This window comes from Tupaia chinensis, unplaced genomic scaffold (assembly GCF_000334495.1).
Source record: "Tupaia chinensis unplaced genomic scaffold, TupChi_1.0 Scaffold000182_1, whole genome shotgun sequence".
Taxonomy (NCBI): Eukaryota; Metazoa; Chordata; class Mammalia; order Scandentia; family Tupaiidae; genus Tupaia; species Tupaia belangeri.
This window is the reverse complement of record NW_006159657.1, coordinates 3,389,371-3,408,419: the sequence shown is the minus strand read 5'-3', so window position 1 is coordinate 3,408,419 and position 19,049 is coordinate 3,389,371. Positions and strand designations below refer to the sequence as shown.

Here is a 19,049-nt window from a genome sequence, read left to right as displayed (position 1 = left end):
CAGCAGTTGGTGTAATGGCTGTGTCGCTGGACTCCCATGTAGTCAACCACGGTTCAAGTCCCGGACCCGGTAGCTTAAAACTCACACTGGGCGCATGTGTATGCGTGCCCAAGATCCCAACAGGAGAATGGAGGAGAAGGGATTGTGGCGTGGCCATCCCCCCTAGGGGGTGATTTCTCTCTTTCTGCCTCTCTGTCTCTCTCTGTCTGGCGAGCGCATGTACCCTATAGCAAAAAATTCTCAAAAAAAAAAAAAAAGAAAAAGAAAAGAAATAGCATCTACTGATGACAGACACAGAAAGCTTCATTGAAGTTAGCACACTCTGGCGGTAAGCAACAGAAGGAGATTATAACCTAAACAGTCAGGAAAGTGGGATGATCTGGCTCACAGAGGGAACAGGAACCAAACAGCTCGGCAAGTTCAACATAGAAACAACTCGAGCCTTAGCAGACTGACTGTTATTACTCAGCTGAGTAAGTGCTAATTGCTAAGTGCGGTTTAATAAACGGCCTCTCAAACACTGTTGCCTTCTTATGTAACTTGAGAGTTAGAGCTCCCTTGGCCTCAGCTCAGGCCCTGTCCTCCCTGAGCCACAAAGAGGACAGAGGACTTGAATTTACCAGCCCACCAAGGCAGCAAGCAATGTGAAGAGGTAACCCTCCTGAGGAACTCTGAAGAGAAAGGGGACAAGGAGTACAAAGCCTCCTCCTGTCTGCTGCAGGCACTGCCCTGGGCGCTTTACATCTAATCCTTACAGCAATGCCACTGGTAGGGATTACTGGCTGCATTTCACTGACCTAGAACCTGAGGCCTGGAGAGGTTGGATGGCCTGCCTGCCCAGCAACACATGGCAGTAAGTAACAGATCTGAACTCAGTTTGACCTGGGATACCATGTGCTTTCCAAACCAGCAGGCTACAGAAGGCAGAGGCAAAGAAATGCAGATTAAAGCCCCCAAGCCACCGATATTTTACATCTGCCTTAAAGGCAACTGCTGGAATAGAACGGAAAATCTCCAGAAGAGTCTAAACCAAAGCAACTGTACCTAAAAAGGCAAAAAGTCTTAGAACAGACCTATTTTGGATGTGCCCAATATCTTTTATCTTCAAAACCCTTGATGAGAACAAATCCATCTCTTCTGATGTCTTAGAACTTCAAAAGAGATGGGGAAGTTTACAAAAGAAACCGTGATCACCACTAATGGTCACAAAGAAGAAACCATCTAAAGGAGCTTCAGGTAGGTCCCAACTTCTGCAGAACTGCTGTCAAACACACACCTATGGGCCCCTACAGGTGTACTCTATGTCTGCCTTCCACCCTGCTTCCTGAGGACCATAAATGGGCATGTCTGCTCACCCGTAAGACTATAAGCTCCCAAAGATAATACTGTGTCTCATTCATCTCTGCAACCTAGGACCAGTTTGGGGTTAACAGAAAGCTAATCCTGGGCCAGGACCATAGCACAGAGGTTAAAGGAGCCAGATCCCACATGGCTGATTGTGGCTCAAATCCTAGCCCCAGGTACTTGAGAACATACTGTGTGCATGTGTGTACATGCCCAAAATCCTGACAGGAGGGGAAAATGGAGGAGAAGGAATTGCAGCTTGACCCCAACCAACTAGGGGCAGGGGCGGGGGAGGTTCTCTCACTGTCACACGCTCCCTCTATCAATAAGAAATAAAATACATGATGCTATCTACAGATGAAACATCAAAGACTTTGCAACCAAAACACTTTCCTCCACTGCATCAAGAAAGAAGGAAAACTCAATCTACAGAAGTAAATGCCATTTAAGAGCTATCTCTGCTTCAACCTTGAATCTTTCCTGGCTCATCTCCGAGAACCATCAAATCTGCTGCTCCCAGGCTGGGGGAGATGCTGAAGGAGAAGGAAGCTAAAGGATGCTTAGAAGGTCCTCGGGGAACGTGCCCTCAGTGAGTCAGTACGTCTGTTACTCAGTGTCCTCCCCAGCCTCTCCACGCTGTAAACATCCCTGAGAACTGAGTGCCCGAAGGAAGTTTGTCTCCTCTAAAGAACTCATCTTTCCTCTTGTGAGATAACCTAATTCTTTCCACCAGGATGTGCTCAGCTCTATAAAGGTCTTGATTGTGGTGCTTCACACAACTCACTCCTAATCTGGGGTTCCAGAACTCATATTTATCATCCCGTAGCAATACACTAAACAATAGATTGCTATTCTATTCCCTGTTTGTGGAGCTCCCACTACATGTTGGAGCTGTGTTAGGCAATGAAGAAACCATTGAAAATGGCCCAGGAGCTCCTGGCCTGGTACTAGGCTATATTTATTTCAGAAGCAGGTAAACCCAGCCACAGATAAGACATAGTCACCCCCCTTCTCCAGTAACAAAAGGGCGCCGTACCTTCCTCCCAGGACTATTTCGAACAGCCAAGGCCATGGTTTCTGTTATCTACTGCTCGCTTTCCTCCCCATCTCCACTCACTCATTCTCTGAACATTACCACAACCATCACATCTGTCAGGTTAACACTATTCTCCTTCAGTGAGCAAGGCCCTCCAGAGCACAGCACACGTTTATGGGCCGGGCTCTGTGCTGGACTGGCTGCTTGGTTCAAATCCAGCTCTATTTCATCCCAGCTGGGAAATCTTGGGCTAATTACTAAACTTCTCAGAGCTTCGTCTGAGCTAGAAAGGGCTACAGTATCATTCTTTAGGATTTCTTCTGAGGCTCACAAATTCATCTACGTAGAAGCCTCAGCACTGGAAATAAAGGTAATGTTCCTGGGGCCAGCAGATGTCATGGAGGTTAATACAGCTAACTCCCACATGGCCCACTGCACAGTTCTAATTCCAGACCTGGTGGCTTGAAATACACACCAGGGGCAAGCATGCGCATGTGTGTATGTATGTGTGTGTCCAAAATCTTGAAGAAAATGTGGAGGAATAGCCATGCCTCCTGGAGGTGCTTTCTCACTTTCCCTCTCTCTGTCTCCAGCGAGTGCATGCACGCTCTAGCCAGGGGGAAAAAAAAGTCTGCTCCTGACAGCTCACGCTTAGTGCATTATAGGTGATCATATTACTAGTATTGTTTTTTCCTCTGCCAGCATTTACCTTTCCTTCTCGTTTTCCAAAGTTAACAATCACAGGATGTCAGGAACAATCTTTATACCTCCAGTTGTTGGCCCTCAGTGCTCACCAGCCATTAAAAGATAAATTCAAGTGCTGACTTTGGATCTAAGTTGTCTGGGACGATGGATTCCAGACCACTGAGCACCTAAGTGTAGCCTGTATGTGTAGATGGACAAGGTGGTTTTCATGATTCCAAAGACAGGCACAAGTGCAGGAACGCCTTTACACTGGGGTGCACATGTTACAGTGCTCCAAACAGCCATAGTATCTAGAATACAATGTGTCTCCTTCCTTTGTCCTTCTGAAATAAAAATAGACTGCATCTACTTTCCTCAACATTTTCCAACATTCTTTCATTACTCCACTCCAACATGGGTTTACTACTCTGTGAAAATCAACCATTACTAAAACGACAGAGGAATGTCACAATAAGGTAGTAAGGGGCTCTGACCACGTGAACGCTGAGGCGGGGCAGAAGCCTTGGTGTAATGAAATGCTAACGCTCTCCACAGAGGAGAGAGCACTGATGGAAGCTCATTTTGCAACCAGAGAGGAACAAAAGAGCCATCTGGGGTGGCAAATGCCATTTGAGGACCTCTCTGCTTTGACCTCCTATCTCTGTCAGCCTTGGAGCCCCACACATCTCTTAACCCCACTGCTCCTGGGGTAAAGGAATCATAGAAGGAAGAGAAAAGCTTGGGGCTAGCAAGAGAAATCTTTACACCTGGACCACGAGCTCCCTCTCATTCGGCAGTTCAACATTAGTGAGAAGAACAAGGAAAGGAGAGCAGATAATAACATCCCGCAATGCCTCAGTCTCTCTGCCTATCACAGCTGAAGTCATCATACAGAAATGACAACGGATGTCACATGGTCAAAGCAGACAGTTGACGGAGCCATGCCACGACGTCTGTCTGATCCAACCATCTCTCCAGGCACAGTGCGATCTCTCTCCCCGTGTCCACTCTGTTCCAGGCCCACTTCCTTCTTGCTTTTCATACCTGCCAACTCTTCCCTATACCGAGTTTTGTTTAATTACATGTCCAGTGAAGATCAAGTAAAACCACCAACCACCTGGCCCCATGAATGAACTGACCATGCTCAGCTCAGCAGGTTGAGTGGCTAGTCTCTGCCGTCTCAAACCCCTGGGAGCCAGAGTTACAGATGAGCATGCCAGCCTTGCAGCTGAAGAAAGATCTCGGAGATCACTACACAGGCCTTCCCGGCCTAGAGGGCGACTCTGCCCCACAGCCTGTTTTTCCAAGATCCCACCCTGCTTTTCTGGCACTCACTTGGGTTGGAGTACAAGTTGCTTCTTCGGTCACCTCTCTTCTCTAAACTTCATTTAAGAACCAGCCAAAACAGACCCTAGGAATGGCATCCTGAACCAGGGATGGGCTGAGAGGGTCCTCTTCCAAGGGTCTGCCTCTGAAACCCACTCCTAGCTCAGGTACGTCTCTGTAACAATTAGTGGGCATTTTCAAAATGATAAAAACAACATGTATGCACTGTGGGAGATCTGGAAAGTATTTGCAGGTATACTTGCACACTTGTATGTATACGTGTGCACTACAGACATAACTTGTAATACTGCCACCAAGTTACAACTACAACATATACACACATCTGACCAGAAAATGCCTCCCGGCTTTACGCTGAGTATGGTGATAGTCAACGGTTTCTGCTAAAAACTCTCTATCGTATCAAAGAGGTACCTCTACTCCTCACTTATGAAGATTACCCTATCAGGCGTCGATGCTAAAAAACTATACAAATGACTTGTTAATACCTATCAAGAAAAATATCTGGATTTTCTTCTTTACCCTATTAATGAGAGAACTTACATGGATGAATTTCCTAACATTAAACCATCTTTAAAATCCTAAGTAATCCCTACTTTTTATGTACAGTGTTCTTTTCATGTGTGACAGAATTTGACTGGGTAATAATGTGCTAGAATTTTTATGCATCTATGCACAAAAGCAATTGGCCTATAGTTTTCTTTCTAACGGTACTTTTGTCAAGTTTTTTATATCAAGGCAATGTTTGATTGGACCAAGATGCAGATGTATATTAAAAATACTTTAAGGAAATTTAAAGAGCAGAGGGCTCTGCATACCCTAAAGAGTTCCTGGGAAATCACTGTCACACCATCTAGGTTGCTACCTCCTAGGTAACCGGTTCTTTAAGCAATTTACAACTTCCTTTCACAGGTTTTCTGTTCCTTTAGGCACTATGCCTCATCTTCATTTAATTTTTATTAAAAAAAAGTTATCCTAGAAAATATCCACCTCATACATATTTTCACATCTATCAGCACAGAGTTATATGCGATATTCTTTCCTGTTTTTAGTCTCCTCCAAACCTGAGGTTATATTTGTTGTCTTAGTTATTTATTACTACCTTTTAAAGAAGTTTTTACCTTAGAGTACATGTGTTCATGGGGGGTGGGGGGAGACAGAGAAAGCAAGAGGGAAAGTGAGAAATCACCTCCCCGGGGGAATGGCCACAACACAATCCCTTCTCTTTCATTCTCTGCCTGGGGTCTCCGACACACGCACATGCATCGGGGATGAATTTCAAGCTACTCCAGAATTCAAACCACAGTCAGCCATGTGAAAGTTCAGCAATGTAACCACTACGCCATCTGCTGACCCTGTTGTCTTATTTTGAACATTACCTATTTATGTTTAACATTTCTCATTAACATTTTTCCAAGAATCGGTTCTTTTATCTTATCAAGTACACTAGGTTTGGTTTCTTGGGGGGGGGGGGGGGGGGGGGGGTGTTTTTTTTTTTTTTTTTTTTTTTTTTTTTTTTTTTTTTTGCTATAGAGTAGAGCTGGCAACTACTGGTTATTTTACTAATGTCTCTGTTTTAACACGTTGAGCTTGTTCTTGGAAAGTACCAGCAGCAGCCAACACCAGGGATAAAGAGGTACAGACTCGGCCCGCCTTACCTCAATGAGCTTTCTTTCGTAGGAACTTGCTAGCTCTTCAGCAACCTCTCCCGGCTTCTGCTCAGTGACTGTTACTTCTCCATCAACATTCCAAGGACTTGGAACAACTTTAGGAAAAGAAAGACACTAAATAAATATTTTAACAGTAACCAAAAATTCTTCTCCCAGTAAGAAAAGAGAGAGAAAAAAATCCTCCTTTCCCAAATGCCTTCCTCAGAGGAAAAGCTCTTTCTAAGAAAAGAAAAATTACTGATTACTTCAATGTCGCAACATTTTCACACAAGAACAATAAAGTGAGAGATATCCTGTACTTTAACAATGCTACAACTCTCATGAGCGATACGTAAGAGTCTGGGAAATAATCTTGACATTCCTTTCCAAGTCAGGGACAACAGGCAATGCTTTGGCAAGACATAGGAGCCTACGCTTGCGTCTTTTATGTTGGCCAACTTACCTCTTCTCCAACAGAGACGTTACCCAGTGAGTACAGTACTGCCCGTCTATAGCCTGATGTACAACAGTAACAGGGATCGGATTATACACAGAACCAAAAAGAATCAGCATTTGTAAACTGTCCTGATGGTGATAGCAAGGCAGCCTCTAAAAAGAGTCTAAAACCAACATCCAATGGCAATGCAACGGTATCTTAAAGAGACTGGCTCCCAGGTGCTCCCGAGAATGAGCACAGTGGACACTTCTGGGTACTGTTTGTGCCAGAGGGTATAAGTCCTCATATGCCCATGTTGTAAAGAATAAATGGAAAATGGAAATGGGCCAGAAAACCAGAGAAGAAAAGAGCTCCTATGCCACTGGTTACTCAAATCCATATTCTTAAAACACAGTGTATATTCTTTTTAAAGCTCATTTAGGAACCAGCCAAAATAGACCCTAAGAATGGCACACAGTGGTGTGTTTTAGAAGCAAGCCAGGCTATGAAGGAGAGGCACTGTATGTCCCCACTTAATATATACCAAGTGTCCGCACTCTATGACTGAAACTAATTGACTAAAGGATATAGAAACAAAGGCAAAGAACAACAAAATGGAAAACAAAAAGGGAAATAGAAAACTAAAAGTTCAAATGAGAAGAGCTTAAGAAAAGAAAAAGTTAAGAGTGAAGAGGAAATCAAAGATACAGTCAAGAATGTGCCAGAACCAACAGACAGAGTTGACTGAAGAACTCAACAAGTCCCCAGCACAACAAGAGTTGAGGGAAGAACTCAACAAGTCCCCAGCACAACAAGAAAAGAAAGGCCCACTCCTCAGACCATGGGAGACAGAGAATAGGTTACAAACTTCCAGAGTGGAAGCAGAATTCTCATAAAGGATAAAATTGTTAGATATGGCAGAGGATTTCTAAAAAGCAATACCACAAGCTAGAAAACAATAGAGGAATAATACCTTCGACATCCTTAGGAAAAACTATTTCAAATGTAGAATTATACAAAACCAAACCATGTTACAAACAGGATACAAACATGTTCATACACGTAAATTTCTCAAAAACTTTAGCTTCCTTAGCAAAAGAAGGGATGAAATCTATGAGTAGTGAAATATAAACTCTAAGATATTAGGAATCCAAAATGAAAGTGACTCAAAGTATTCATGATAAGCAAAAGTAGAAATCCCCCAAATGGCTATCAACTGATAAAATGAACAAAATGTGGTATAGCCATGAAATGGAATAGTATTCATCCATAAAAACGAATACTGACCCGTGCTACAATGTAGATGTAGATACACCTTGAAGATGTTATGTTAGGCAAAACAGGCCAAAGACAAAAGACCACATATTGTACGAGTCCACTTACATGAAAAGTCCAAAATACTAGCACTGATAACTATTAGTTTCTAGGGGCTGGAGAAGGGAAGGATAATGGGAAACTACCACTGGGTATGTGGTTCCTTCTGGGGATGATGAAAGTGTTCTGGAACTGGACACTTGTAATGCCACAACACCTTTGTGAATGGACTAAAAATCACTGAATTGTGTACCTTAAATGGGACATTGTGTGGTGTGTGAATAATCTCAATAAAGCTGTCTTTTTTTAAAAGTGGAAAGAAGGACAGTCAGGGGGTCCACAACACACCCAGGCTTCCTCTAACTAGAGTAGGGGAGGGGTGCCGGGAGAGACTGTCTGGATACAAGGAGCAGGCGACCTACAGTGTTCGAATACTCTGCAGAATTTACAGTGGGAGGACTTGGAGCTGAATGAGTGATAAGAAGTATATACAACACTAAACGACAACAAAAGGACAAGTACTAACTTCAGAAAAACGAAAACGTGGTGCAGGACAAACGCTCTCGTACCTCACTGCTCATCTGTGGGTAGCATTTCAGAGTCAGAGTAACATAGTCACTGGAGATTAATCTAACCACAATGATGCTAGGACTATGCCAGAGGGTGGGGGAGAGAGAGAGAGAGAGAGAGAGAGAGAGTGTGTGTGTGTGTGTGTGTGTGTGTGTGTGTGTGTGTGTTCGTGTTCTGAAGCTGGAGGAGTCGAAGAGAGTTCTTCTTTCTCAGTGAGAATCAATAATGGCTACAATAGAAAAGTCAAAAAGTAGAATCAGCTTGTTCAGAGATATTGAGGCAGCTATTAAAGAATTCATTTAAAAAGTTTCAAACCCTTGGAAGGTTGAGAAGGAGAACTAACAACTTTTTACTCACATGCCTATAAAATTTTTATTTCAAAATATAAGCTATATTTCTGTAAACTAAGTGAATCAGAATTTGTGGGGAGACCACTTAGAAATGGGACTGAGAGAAGTTAGGTAAGACGGCAGTGCCCAGCGGCAGGGCCGCCAGGCAGGAGTACCTTGGCAGGTGTGGCCATCGGGGGTAGTTAGCTAACTAACTATGGCTGGTTAGCAGAGCTGGTACTCGTCTATACCCAAGAAGTGTAACTACCAGCCTCTAGTCTGCCTCTGTTCTAATGCCTGCCAGGCCCAGAATGCTCCCCTCCACAGGGAGACCCTGCTGCTCAGCAAGTCCTGGCCGCCAACCTGCTGCAGGTCTACACATCTCATCAGCAATCAGGCCTCCGGCCTCTACCCTCCAGGCACCAGGCCCTCTGTGAGTGCATTTAAGAAGAATCAGCAATCTTTCATGCTGGAGGAAGCAGATGGAAAAAAAAGCTTTTTGACCTTCAAGGATATAGGAACAGACTTGGACAGTCATGAATTTACAAAAGTTCTTTTAGCAACTAGTCAGTCAACTTTCTTCTGTAGCTATCTAACTTTCTCCTGCCCTGGTTCAGCTCCTGCGGCTCTAATAAGCATGGCAGAAACTTCAATTCCATGTATAAAAATAATAGAATAAAAAATTAATCATACTTTTCTCATTGGTATGAGAAAAGTCTCACCATGGCCTCCAAAGATCGCTGCCTGCTGGTATTCACATTCTTACATAATTCCTACCCCTTGAGTTTGGGCTGGACTTACTGACTCACTTCTAATGAACAGAATACAACAGAAGTGAAGGGATGTCACTGCTGCAGTTAAGTTATAAAAAGACTGTGGCTTCTGTCTTCATGGCCTCTTTCACTCACTCACTTTAAAGAAAACCAGCTGCCATCTTGCGAGCTGCTTTAAGGAGAGAACCACACAGCAAAGAACAGATGCATCTAGCTAACAGCCAACGAGGCCACACGAGTTGAGCCTTGGGATGATAGCTGAAGCTTCAGCTGACACTGATGGCGCCTAGTGAGAGCCCCAGAGCCAGGCACACAGCCAAGCCACACAAACTGTGACATAGTAACTGTTGTTATTAGCTGCTACGTTTTAGGGTAATCGGTTACACTGCAGTATGTGTCTAAAGCAATACCTTTAACCATTCAACAGGTACTTTTAAAAGCCTATTTATTTCTTAAAGGTGAGCAGAAGAGGCTGGTACCCTCGACAGGGTCTCTCTCATGCTATAAACCTCTCCCCACCCTCTCAGCCCATCAGGACCATGGCGCATGTGTGCCTGGACTGTTCAGGTCAACCCAGGATCTGAACCCGCCTTCCATCTGCACACTTTTGCGCATTCCATTATAGTTGGGCCTCAGTTGTACTTCCTGAGAGATTCCTAACTAAGACCTGTAGTGAGACCTGGAGTAAAAAGATGGTGATGTGGTCCCATCTGGCCAGTATTTACAAAAGAGAAAACTAACAGACATACTTGCTCTATAACTCTATAGCTTAAGGATTAATATTTACAAAGTGAGGAAAGCAATTTAATAGGGTAGATACCTCTCACCTCTGTATTGCCAAATATAAAGGTAAAGACATGCCAAGGTATGAGAAGTCGTTCATACCACTAGCCTAAGTTTATATTAAGCGTAACACCTGATTTCTTACTTTCAAGCCAAGAAAGTTTCGTTTGCCTCGCGAGTAGGAGAACATCCGAGTATTCAAAAAAGGCGGCACTACACAAGACTGAGCAATGGCAAGTCATCTGAGAACCAAAACCAGTCGGTTACAATGCCATCCCACACAGCACATCCCCAAAACCAACCGGAAAGATCTCACTGTGATTGGATTTTGAAAGTCAAATCTAAACAATAAATATAAACATTTGAGAATGATCAAACTAAAACTTTCTTACACTTTTCCTGGAAAAGGAAAGAATGCATGCACACCAGAGGGACAAGAAAGAGCACCCCCACGGCATGGCCGTGCCACAATCCCTTCTCCTCCATTTCTCCCTCCTGTCAGGATTTTGGTCACGCAAGCACATATGGCGAGTGTATTTCTCAAACCACTGAGTCCAGGACTCAGCCATTTGGCTGCCTTAACACCAGGCCATGGAGTCAGCCTAATTTTATTTTTATTTTTTTATTTGCCAGTGGGTACACGCACTCACCAGAGAAAGAGGAAAACAAAGAGTGTGTGTGTGTGTGTGTGTGTGTGTATGTGTTGGGGGGGTCACATTCTCACTGGGGAAATGGTCATGCCACAATCCTTTTTCCTCCATTTCCTAACCCCATCGGGATTTTAGGCATACAACCACATGTGCCAAGCATGTTTCCAAGTTGCCAAGGCCAGGACTCAAACCACAGTGCGCCATGTGGGATCCAGCTTTCTGTGCAGGGCACTTAACTGCTGAGCTATGGGGCTGACCCTTCTCAAACGTAAGTTTCATCACTAACTTCAGTCCATATTTCAAGTTACTTTGACACTGCTCAGAACTTTACATTTTTCCCTGGCTGAGGGCTGTATAAAAGTGCCTTGGCCAATATTAAAACACACACACACACACACACACACACACACACACAGAGAGAAACTTTCCTCTATATGAAATTTCATTTTCAATAAGAAATTTGAATTATGCCTAAAAGGTTAAAATACAAAGACATGTCGAAAAGCAGAGAATAAACGTGTGAGGCCGGACAGTGGTGCAATGGTAACACAACGTTGTGGGAGGCTGACCCACAGGGAAGCTTCTCGCTGTGCCCAGAGACCTTCCTGAACACCACGGGCACACATGCCCTGACTGAGCTAGCAGAAGCTGAGGGTGGATCGTGGCGCGAGCACCCTATCGGGGGCGTCATCTGTCTCTGTCTCTCACATTCATGGAAGAAAGGAAAAGGAAGATGGAAAGAACAAAGGGGAGGAGGGAAGGGAGGCGGATAAATGAATTATGCATTTAATGTATTAACCAAAACTTGAAACCTACATCCATATTCAATGGTTTCCCAGAAAAATCAAAATAATACTATCACTTCAACTGGCATAGCATTTGGGGGTGTCCAAAGCATTTTCAAATGAATAATCTGATTGGTGCCTCCAAATGGGTCACTGGCCATTTTAATCTCATGCCAGACTTGAAGTAGGTATGTTATTTGTCCAGCACAGGAACCCCCCATAACCATATCAACCTAGTTAACATCCACATTATTCACAGGAAAACCTACATTCTATTTTACTTGTCTATATTCTTAGTAGTCAGCAATTTTCTTCTGTATTTCTATGATGGCGTAATTACAGAAGTTAGACTCCAAATGGAAAAAGAATGATCTGGCAAAAGCAATAAGCCTCCTCTTTTTAAATTCAAATAGATGCTGAAATTATGTTTGGTAGGAGCACAGAGACATTTACTGTCAGTCAGAACTGTTCTTCATGTTCCAGAAAAGCTGTGGTTAGTTAGCAACATCAGGTTATTCAGACTTAGAAACCACCACACAGTTTCCACCTCATTGCAGCCTGCTGTAGCTGTTTGGGGTGCCTATGATAAGTCATCTAAGATAGGTAGACACTACTCTGGTCTCACCGTGAGGCACAAAAGAACATATAGGGTTTTCTACCTAATTATTTTAAGCAAAACTTCAAGCGCCATAGAGAGCAGCATGCAAACAGTGTGGTATGGTTGCTGTTTTGCTTTCCACTTGAACAAGCTTAGCGTGACCCCAGACACAAACAGTGGAGGTGCTAGTTGCCAAAAAGGAGACAGAGTCATTTTAAATTCAGAGATGGTTTCCTGAGTCATGCTAATGGACAAAAGGAAATATACCCGGTCCTGTAATGGCAGGCCAGGTTTAGGGAAAGGGAGGCATGGGGGTGTAACCTGGGACACCCCCACGCTTCCAAAGAAGAAAGGTTCCTCCTGGGTGAGCCCCCAGTGATCCCCATGAGAGAGCAGGGCCCGGGGCTGTTCCAGCAAAGCAGTCTTCCTGACAGCAGCCGAAACTTCCCAGGTATCACTGCAGCTCACCAGGTGGAGCGTCGTAAGCAAGACAGAGAGGTCTGCGACTAGGCGGACATCGGCCCAAAGTCTGCTCCACAGCTCACCACTGGGTGACCTTGGGTAAGTCTTTCATTCTACTCATTCCCAACCAGCTACAGCAGGTCCACGACGTGTCAGACACTAGACACAAGAGATACAGTGGAGTGTAGAAGAAGAGAGGTGGGTTCCTAAACAAAGTTTCCATTCTCAGGGGAACGCTCAGAAAATAAAAGTGACATAAAACGTGAGACTTGCTTCAGGAGATGACAGCGTGAGGAAATCGTGGCATGATGGTTGGTTTGGGGGATCCACTCAACTGGACTAAGAAACACCTAGAAACCTGATAAACCACTACTCTGCGTTTGTCTGTGAGGTGTTCCCAGAAAAAATTAGCATGTGAGTCTGCGTAGATGTGGGAAGAGGCTCCCTCGGCATGGGCAGGCACAATCCAATCAATAGGGGCCTGGAAGAACAAGTACGGAAGACATGTGGGGTCAAACATCTTCCACTGTCTTGGGTATCAGAACTCAAGTCTCATCTGTGTTTGAACTTCAGGCTTTTGCCCTTGGACTGAGAGTTGCGCCACTGGCTTCCCTGCCTCTGACTTGGGCAGTTATGCCACCAGCATCTCTGGATCCCCAGCTGCAGAAGGCCCGTGTGGGACTTCTCAGCCATCATAATCCTGTGAGCCAATCTCTGCAGTCAATCCCTCTCGGGTATCTATATGTACTCCATTGGTCTGGCTAACTGAGTGGTGGACAGTGCTCACTGAGTAAGGTGTAAGGCGAGGCATCACTAGGGAGGCTATCTGAGCAGAGACCAGAATAAAGTGGGAGCAAGCCTGCCCAACCCCGGGGGAGAGCACTCCTGGGAGGAGCAAGTGAAAAGGCCCTGAATGGGCACCAGTGCCGTGCGTTGCAGGAACAGCAAAGAGGTCAGTGAGGGCAGTGTGGCTAAGGAAAATGAATGAGGGAGAGATGGACAGGAAATGAGGTCAGAGAGAGGACGGTGGGGGTTGCAGGCTATGGCACCTTATTCTGAGCAAAAAGGAGCCCACTGGAAAATTCTGAACAAAAGGTGGATGTTTGGTAAAGATCATTCCACAGCTGTATGAAGTGGTGAGAGGGGGAGCTACACAGCGGCCAGGGAGGGAGACAGCTCAGATCTCCCACCATAGAATCCCTTGCCATCCACACAAGGAGTGCAGTTGCCCAACAGCCTCCAGGACACCCTGCTCCTCCTGGCAGCTAGGCCAATGGCTGAGGCCCGAGAGGGATTCCTGTCCAATGCCAGGCCCCTCTCATGGACAGTCTCTACACAGAGTGCCCCCCCGGGACCAAGGGGGACTGTGGGGGGACACAAGCTATACCAACTCTGAATCCAGGTCTAAGGCTTTCTCTGCTAGAGTTGCACCACCCCCATCTTCCACAGGCATCATCCCCCAAATAGCCCTTGCACTCCTACATCGGTCTCGGCACCTTCTTCCTGGGAAACCCGACCATGCCACTGGTCAGGATGCTACCTCCACAGTCCCCCAAGCAGGAGTAAGGGTGATGGCCTAGGCCACGGTGAGGACAAGGGTAAGACAGAGAAGGGAAGAGGCTAGAAAATAAAATCAGCAAGACATGCTGATAGGTTTGGTAAGGGTCTGAATGAAGAGTCAAAGTAACTAAGATTTTTGGTCTCAGCAACCTGGAAGAACGGGACTATCATTTCACCAAGCTGGGGAAAATTAGTAAGGGGCAGTGTGATGGGGAGAGGTGCATGATTAGAGCTTGGTGGCCAGACCAGTCAGCCTTGAAACAGTCACTGACCACTGGGGAATAAATGTCACAGACATGACAGGACATGTGTGGGCTTGGAGTTAAGGGGAGAGCTTAGAGTTGGAGATATAAAATCAGGATCCAATAGTATAAAGGTGATAAAAACCACCAGACTAGGTAAAAGCCCAACCTCTGAAACCTTCCAGCTGTAAAATGAGAACATGCTAGTCCCAGCCCCAAGAGGCAGAGGATGAAGCACCACAAGGAAGCAGAGCAATTCTCAGGGTGCGGCCAGGAGCAGGCGGCGAGGGGTGGGTCATCCCCTCCCCGGGACTCCCACCTCAGGCGCCGAGCTAAGTGTTTTCGTTTCGTATCATTTCTTATTCCCACAATAAACATGCAAGGGAGACACTATTAACCTCAGGAAAGTCAGAGATAGGGGTGATGTGACTCACCCAGGTCAGACAGCTAGCAAACAGCCAGGTCGGCCCGGGCCAGGCCCAAGCCCGAGTCCAAGCCCAAGTCCCTGCACCATCTGCTGCCTCTGCCAGCGTACCAAGTGGGGATTGCTCTTTCTCACCCTGACCCTTGTCGAGCACACGTCACGAGGCCCGACAGCAGAGGACAACTGGGAATGTCCATCCTTCCCTGCCCTGGGGTTACACCGCTGCTATGACTAATCCCCTAGCTCTGGCTCCACAAAACCCTGGTGTCGGCGGGGGCGAGTCTCCAGCATCTCTCAGAAGAGTTTCTGTCTTGGACTTTCTAACTTACCACTGAATATGACGGCTTTGGGACAGAGTAACAGATGAACTTCAGCTGCTAGCCACCCAGCTGCTACCTCAGGGAAAGGAGTCCCGCAAAATAAGAAATACTTATTAGCCTAGAGTTTCCTAGGAGAAGCCAGGTGCTTGCAAAGAAAGTAGCACACACAGAGAAGAAACCATAGCCCTGATAAGAAGGCTGCCCATGGCATGAGGGAAGGCTCCATCACCCTGCCATGGTCCCACTCCAGCCCCAGGAAACACAGTGCTGTGTGGCCAATACATCACCCCACATGAGGCTCGAATACCACACACTGTGTGATAACCTCCACTTCAGAGATGAGAACATGGAGGTTTGGGTGTTTAGTTAACACTGTCAACAACAGACCCAGTAACCTGAACCCCAATCAGCCAGAGTTCAAAACCTCAGCCCTCCCCAACTCTTCACACTGCTTTCCTGCCACCCAGGGCCCTCTCCCCTCTGCAGTCCCAACTGCCACGTGTGGCACAGGTCCAAAGCTACTTGTTAAACACCAAAGGAAACTTACATCCCTACACATATCACACACACGCATGTGCATGCTCTGACCCTTTTGGGTTGTCAACTCATGGTATAAAAACACTACAAATGCCAAACTCTTCAGAAAGTTAAAACCAAATTCTTTAAAAACATAATATAGTCCCATGTCACAGATAGCTGATTCTCTGATGGAAAGCAGGGATTCACATGATATCCAAGGCAAGAAAATATTACCCAAATCATGCCCTAGTGGATGCTGAGAAAAAATGAAGTATCTGAACAATCCAGACTTGTAGTAGTATAAAGGTGATAGAACCAAGAACCATGGACTGAGGGGAATGTTCTTTTCTAGAACAGAAGAGGAACTGCATATAACCGAAAAGGGGTAGAAGCACCCCTTGGCTCACAGTCTGGCTCTTTGTCACAGCAGTGCTGTGGTCCGTCATAGGGACTACCGACAGAGACAGAGAAAGAAGCGGTGGGTGGCAGGGAGGGGAGGAGGGATGGAGGTCTATGGATCCAAAACACAGAGACATAGGGTGAGCCCACTGAGAGTGCCAATGTGTGACATGAGAGCTGAAGTTAATAAAACTGTGTCAAAAATTTGTGTTAAAAGAAGATTTTAATGGCTCTTGTCACCAAAAAAAGTGAGATAATAGATATGACAATCTGATTCACTATAATAACTGTTATGCTATCTAAATGTATCTAATTATCTACAGTACGCCCATGATATTGTGCTATAAACCTCAACTATATACAATACAAACCTGTTTTTTAGAAAGAGAAATCCTTACTACTGTGCGCTTGGTCTTCCTCCCTAAGTTTCCCCTGAGACCCTCAGAGCCTCCAAAATCAGAAGTGCCCAAAGTGCTTTACTGTAGGCAAGTGAGACGACAGGAGGCTGCACTCTCAGTAGCCTCAGGATGGGGGCTGGGAACCAGGGGAAACAACCATGTGACTGGGGGTTGCAACTTTCAGCATGAGACCTTGCATATTTTAACTCACTGCTCTGGGCCTCAGTTTCCTTATCTGTAAAATGAGGGTAATAATACCTCACATGAGAACTAGCCACAGACTTGAAATGACCTTATATTCTCACTCCACACAGTAAAGATAGGGGAATTTTTTTTTTTTTGAAGAGGTTTTTGCTATAGGGCACGTGCACTCGCCAGACAGACAGAGAGACAGAAAGCGAGAAATCACCCACCAGGGGAGATGGCCACGCCACAATCCCTTCTCCTCCATTCTCCTCTCAGGATCTTGGGCACGCACACACACGCACCCAGCGTGAGTTTAAGTTACCGGGTCCGGGACGTGAACCATGGTCGACTACATGAGAGTCCAGCGACATAGCCATTACGCTAACTGCTGGTCCCAAGATAGGGTAATTTTTAAAAGTCAAATGCTAAGTGGAAATCTACCTTCTTTTTAAATCAGAAAGCCTCTCCATTAGAGATTTCCACCTCCTCCTGCTCGTTCCAGAGAAATCTGCTCACCTATTCAGATGTTGTCTTTCTTCCAGGAGATTAGCTAGCCAGCAAATGCCCACAAAGGACAGCTGGGGATGGCCACTGCATGGAACCAGACTTGTACCGCACCCCCCACCAGCCACATTTTCACCTGCTCATATAGAATAGCCTACAGAGGCTCTGAAGGAACTTTAAAGCCATGTTTCTCCCATTAAGTGGATAGTTTCACAGCAAGACCACTTCTGCGCTGGAATAAAACATGCAGTTAAGCATGCTAGCTGGGGTGTCCTCTTGCCCTAATCCCAGCAGTACAGAAGAGTTTGCAGAAAAGAACCCTGGGTCCCAGCTGCACTCGTCCTGGGACCAGCAGATGGTGCAGTGGTTATGTTGCTGTGGTTTGAGTCCCGGACCAGTGGCTTAAAACTAATGCCAGGCACATATGTATGCATGCCCAAGATCTCGAGGGGAGAATGGAAGAGAAGAGACTGCGGCATGGTCATCCTCCCTGGGGATGATTTCTCACTTTCTGTCTCTGTCTCTCTGACAACTGCACATACCCTATAGTAAAAAAAAAAAAGAAAAGAAAAGAAAAAAAAACCTCTCTTAAAAACAAAACAAATGGACCCCTCCGAACCTTCGTGCATCCCCACCATTCCTCCTCCTTGGACCCCAGGTTGGTTGTCTGGGACTTTAAGGTGAACTCCCACCCCACCCCACCCGCAAACCGGATCTAGCCAGCCAGTAGTTCCAGACACCAGGTAGACTAAGGCTGCAGGCCCGACCAACCTGGTCCTATCACTCATCCTCTGGCTCTTTCCCACTAGCCTTTGGACTCTGAATTTTGGTGATTTGAATAGCACGTGGTGTGCAATTTCCTTTTTTCGTTTTGTTTTTCTTTGCTCTTGGGGTGTTGCTTATTAGGTCAGTTAGAGGCTCACCATTCCTTAGAAACAGGGAGGACTTTGGGCCATCCAGAACCAGTGGCAACAGTTAATGGCAATTGTGAGCAACAGGTAGGCCAACCATAAGAGAAATCATCAATTTTCTAATCCTGTACAACTTTTAACACTTAGAGATACCTTAAATAACTTAGGAAACAACATATAGATTACCTGATGACTAGGAACAATTGCAGAGGCTCAAGAAATATGAGCAACCAACAAAAGGCCTCTCCCTCAAGGGAAATCATCAAGCCTGCATCACCCACAGTCAATACAATGGATGTCGTGGATATGTCTGATAAGGAATTCAGAATATTTGTAGAGACCAAACTAACTGAGATGGAAGAGAAAAGAGACAAGGAGTTCCAGGAGATGAGGAAGCCCTTTCATGACTTGAAAGAAGAAATGGATACCTTAAACAAGAACCAGATGGAACTTCTAGGATTGAAGAATGTGAAACAGGAAATCAAAACCTCCCTTGAAAGAATTAAAAGTAGGTTAGACCAGGCAGAAGATCGAATCTCTAACATAGAAGACAAAAAAATCTGACCTAGAAAAAAAGTATCAAGAAGATTGAGAAAATCATGAAAAATGAGGATAATATACGAGGAATACTGGATACCATCAAGTGCCCCAACATCCGGATAATTGGTATTCCAGAAGAGGAAGAAAATAATAAGGGCCTAGATAATTTATTCCATGTGATCCCGGAAGAAAACTTTCCAAATCTAGAAAGGCATTCAAATATCCAGACCCAAGAAATACATAGGACCCTGAGTAGAATCAACCCAAGAAGATCCTCTCCAAGGCACAT

The 19,049-nt window shown here is 45.3% G+C and overlaps 1 protein-coding gene across 4 annotated transcripts in view; it reads right to left on the bottom strand.

Moving 5' to 3' along the window:
* Positions 1 to 19,049, bottom strand: part of SNX29 (sorting nexin 29) — a 535,094-nt gene that overhangs the window by 268,000 nt on the left and 248,045 nt on the right. For all 4 annotated transcript variants that reach the window (XM_027771071.1, XM_014587074.2, XM_027771069.1 and 1 more), the window contains one exon: positions 6,067 to 6,173. In XM_027771071.1, the coding sequence (XP_027626872.1) occupies positions 6,067 to 6,173 (107 nt within the window). The remainder of the gene's footprint in view (positions 1 to 6,066; positions 6,174 to 19,049) is intronic.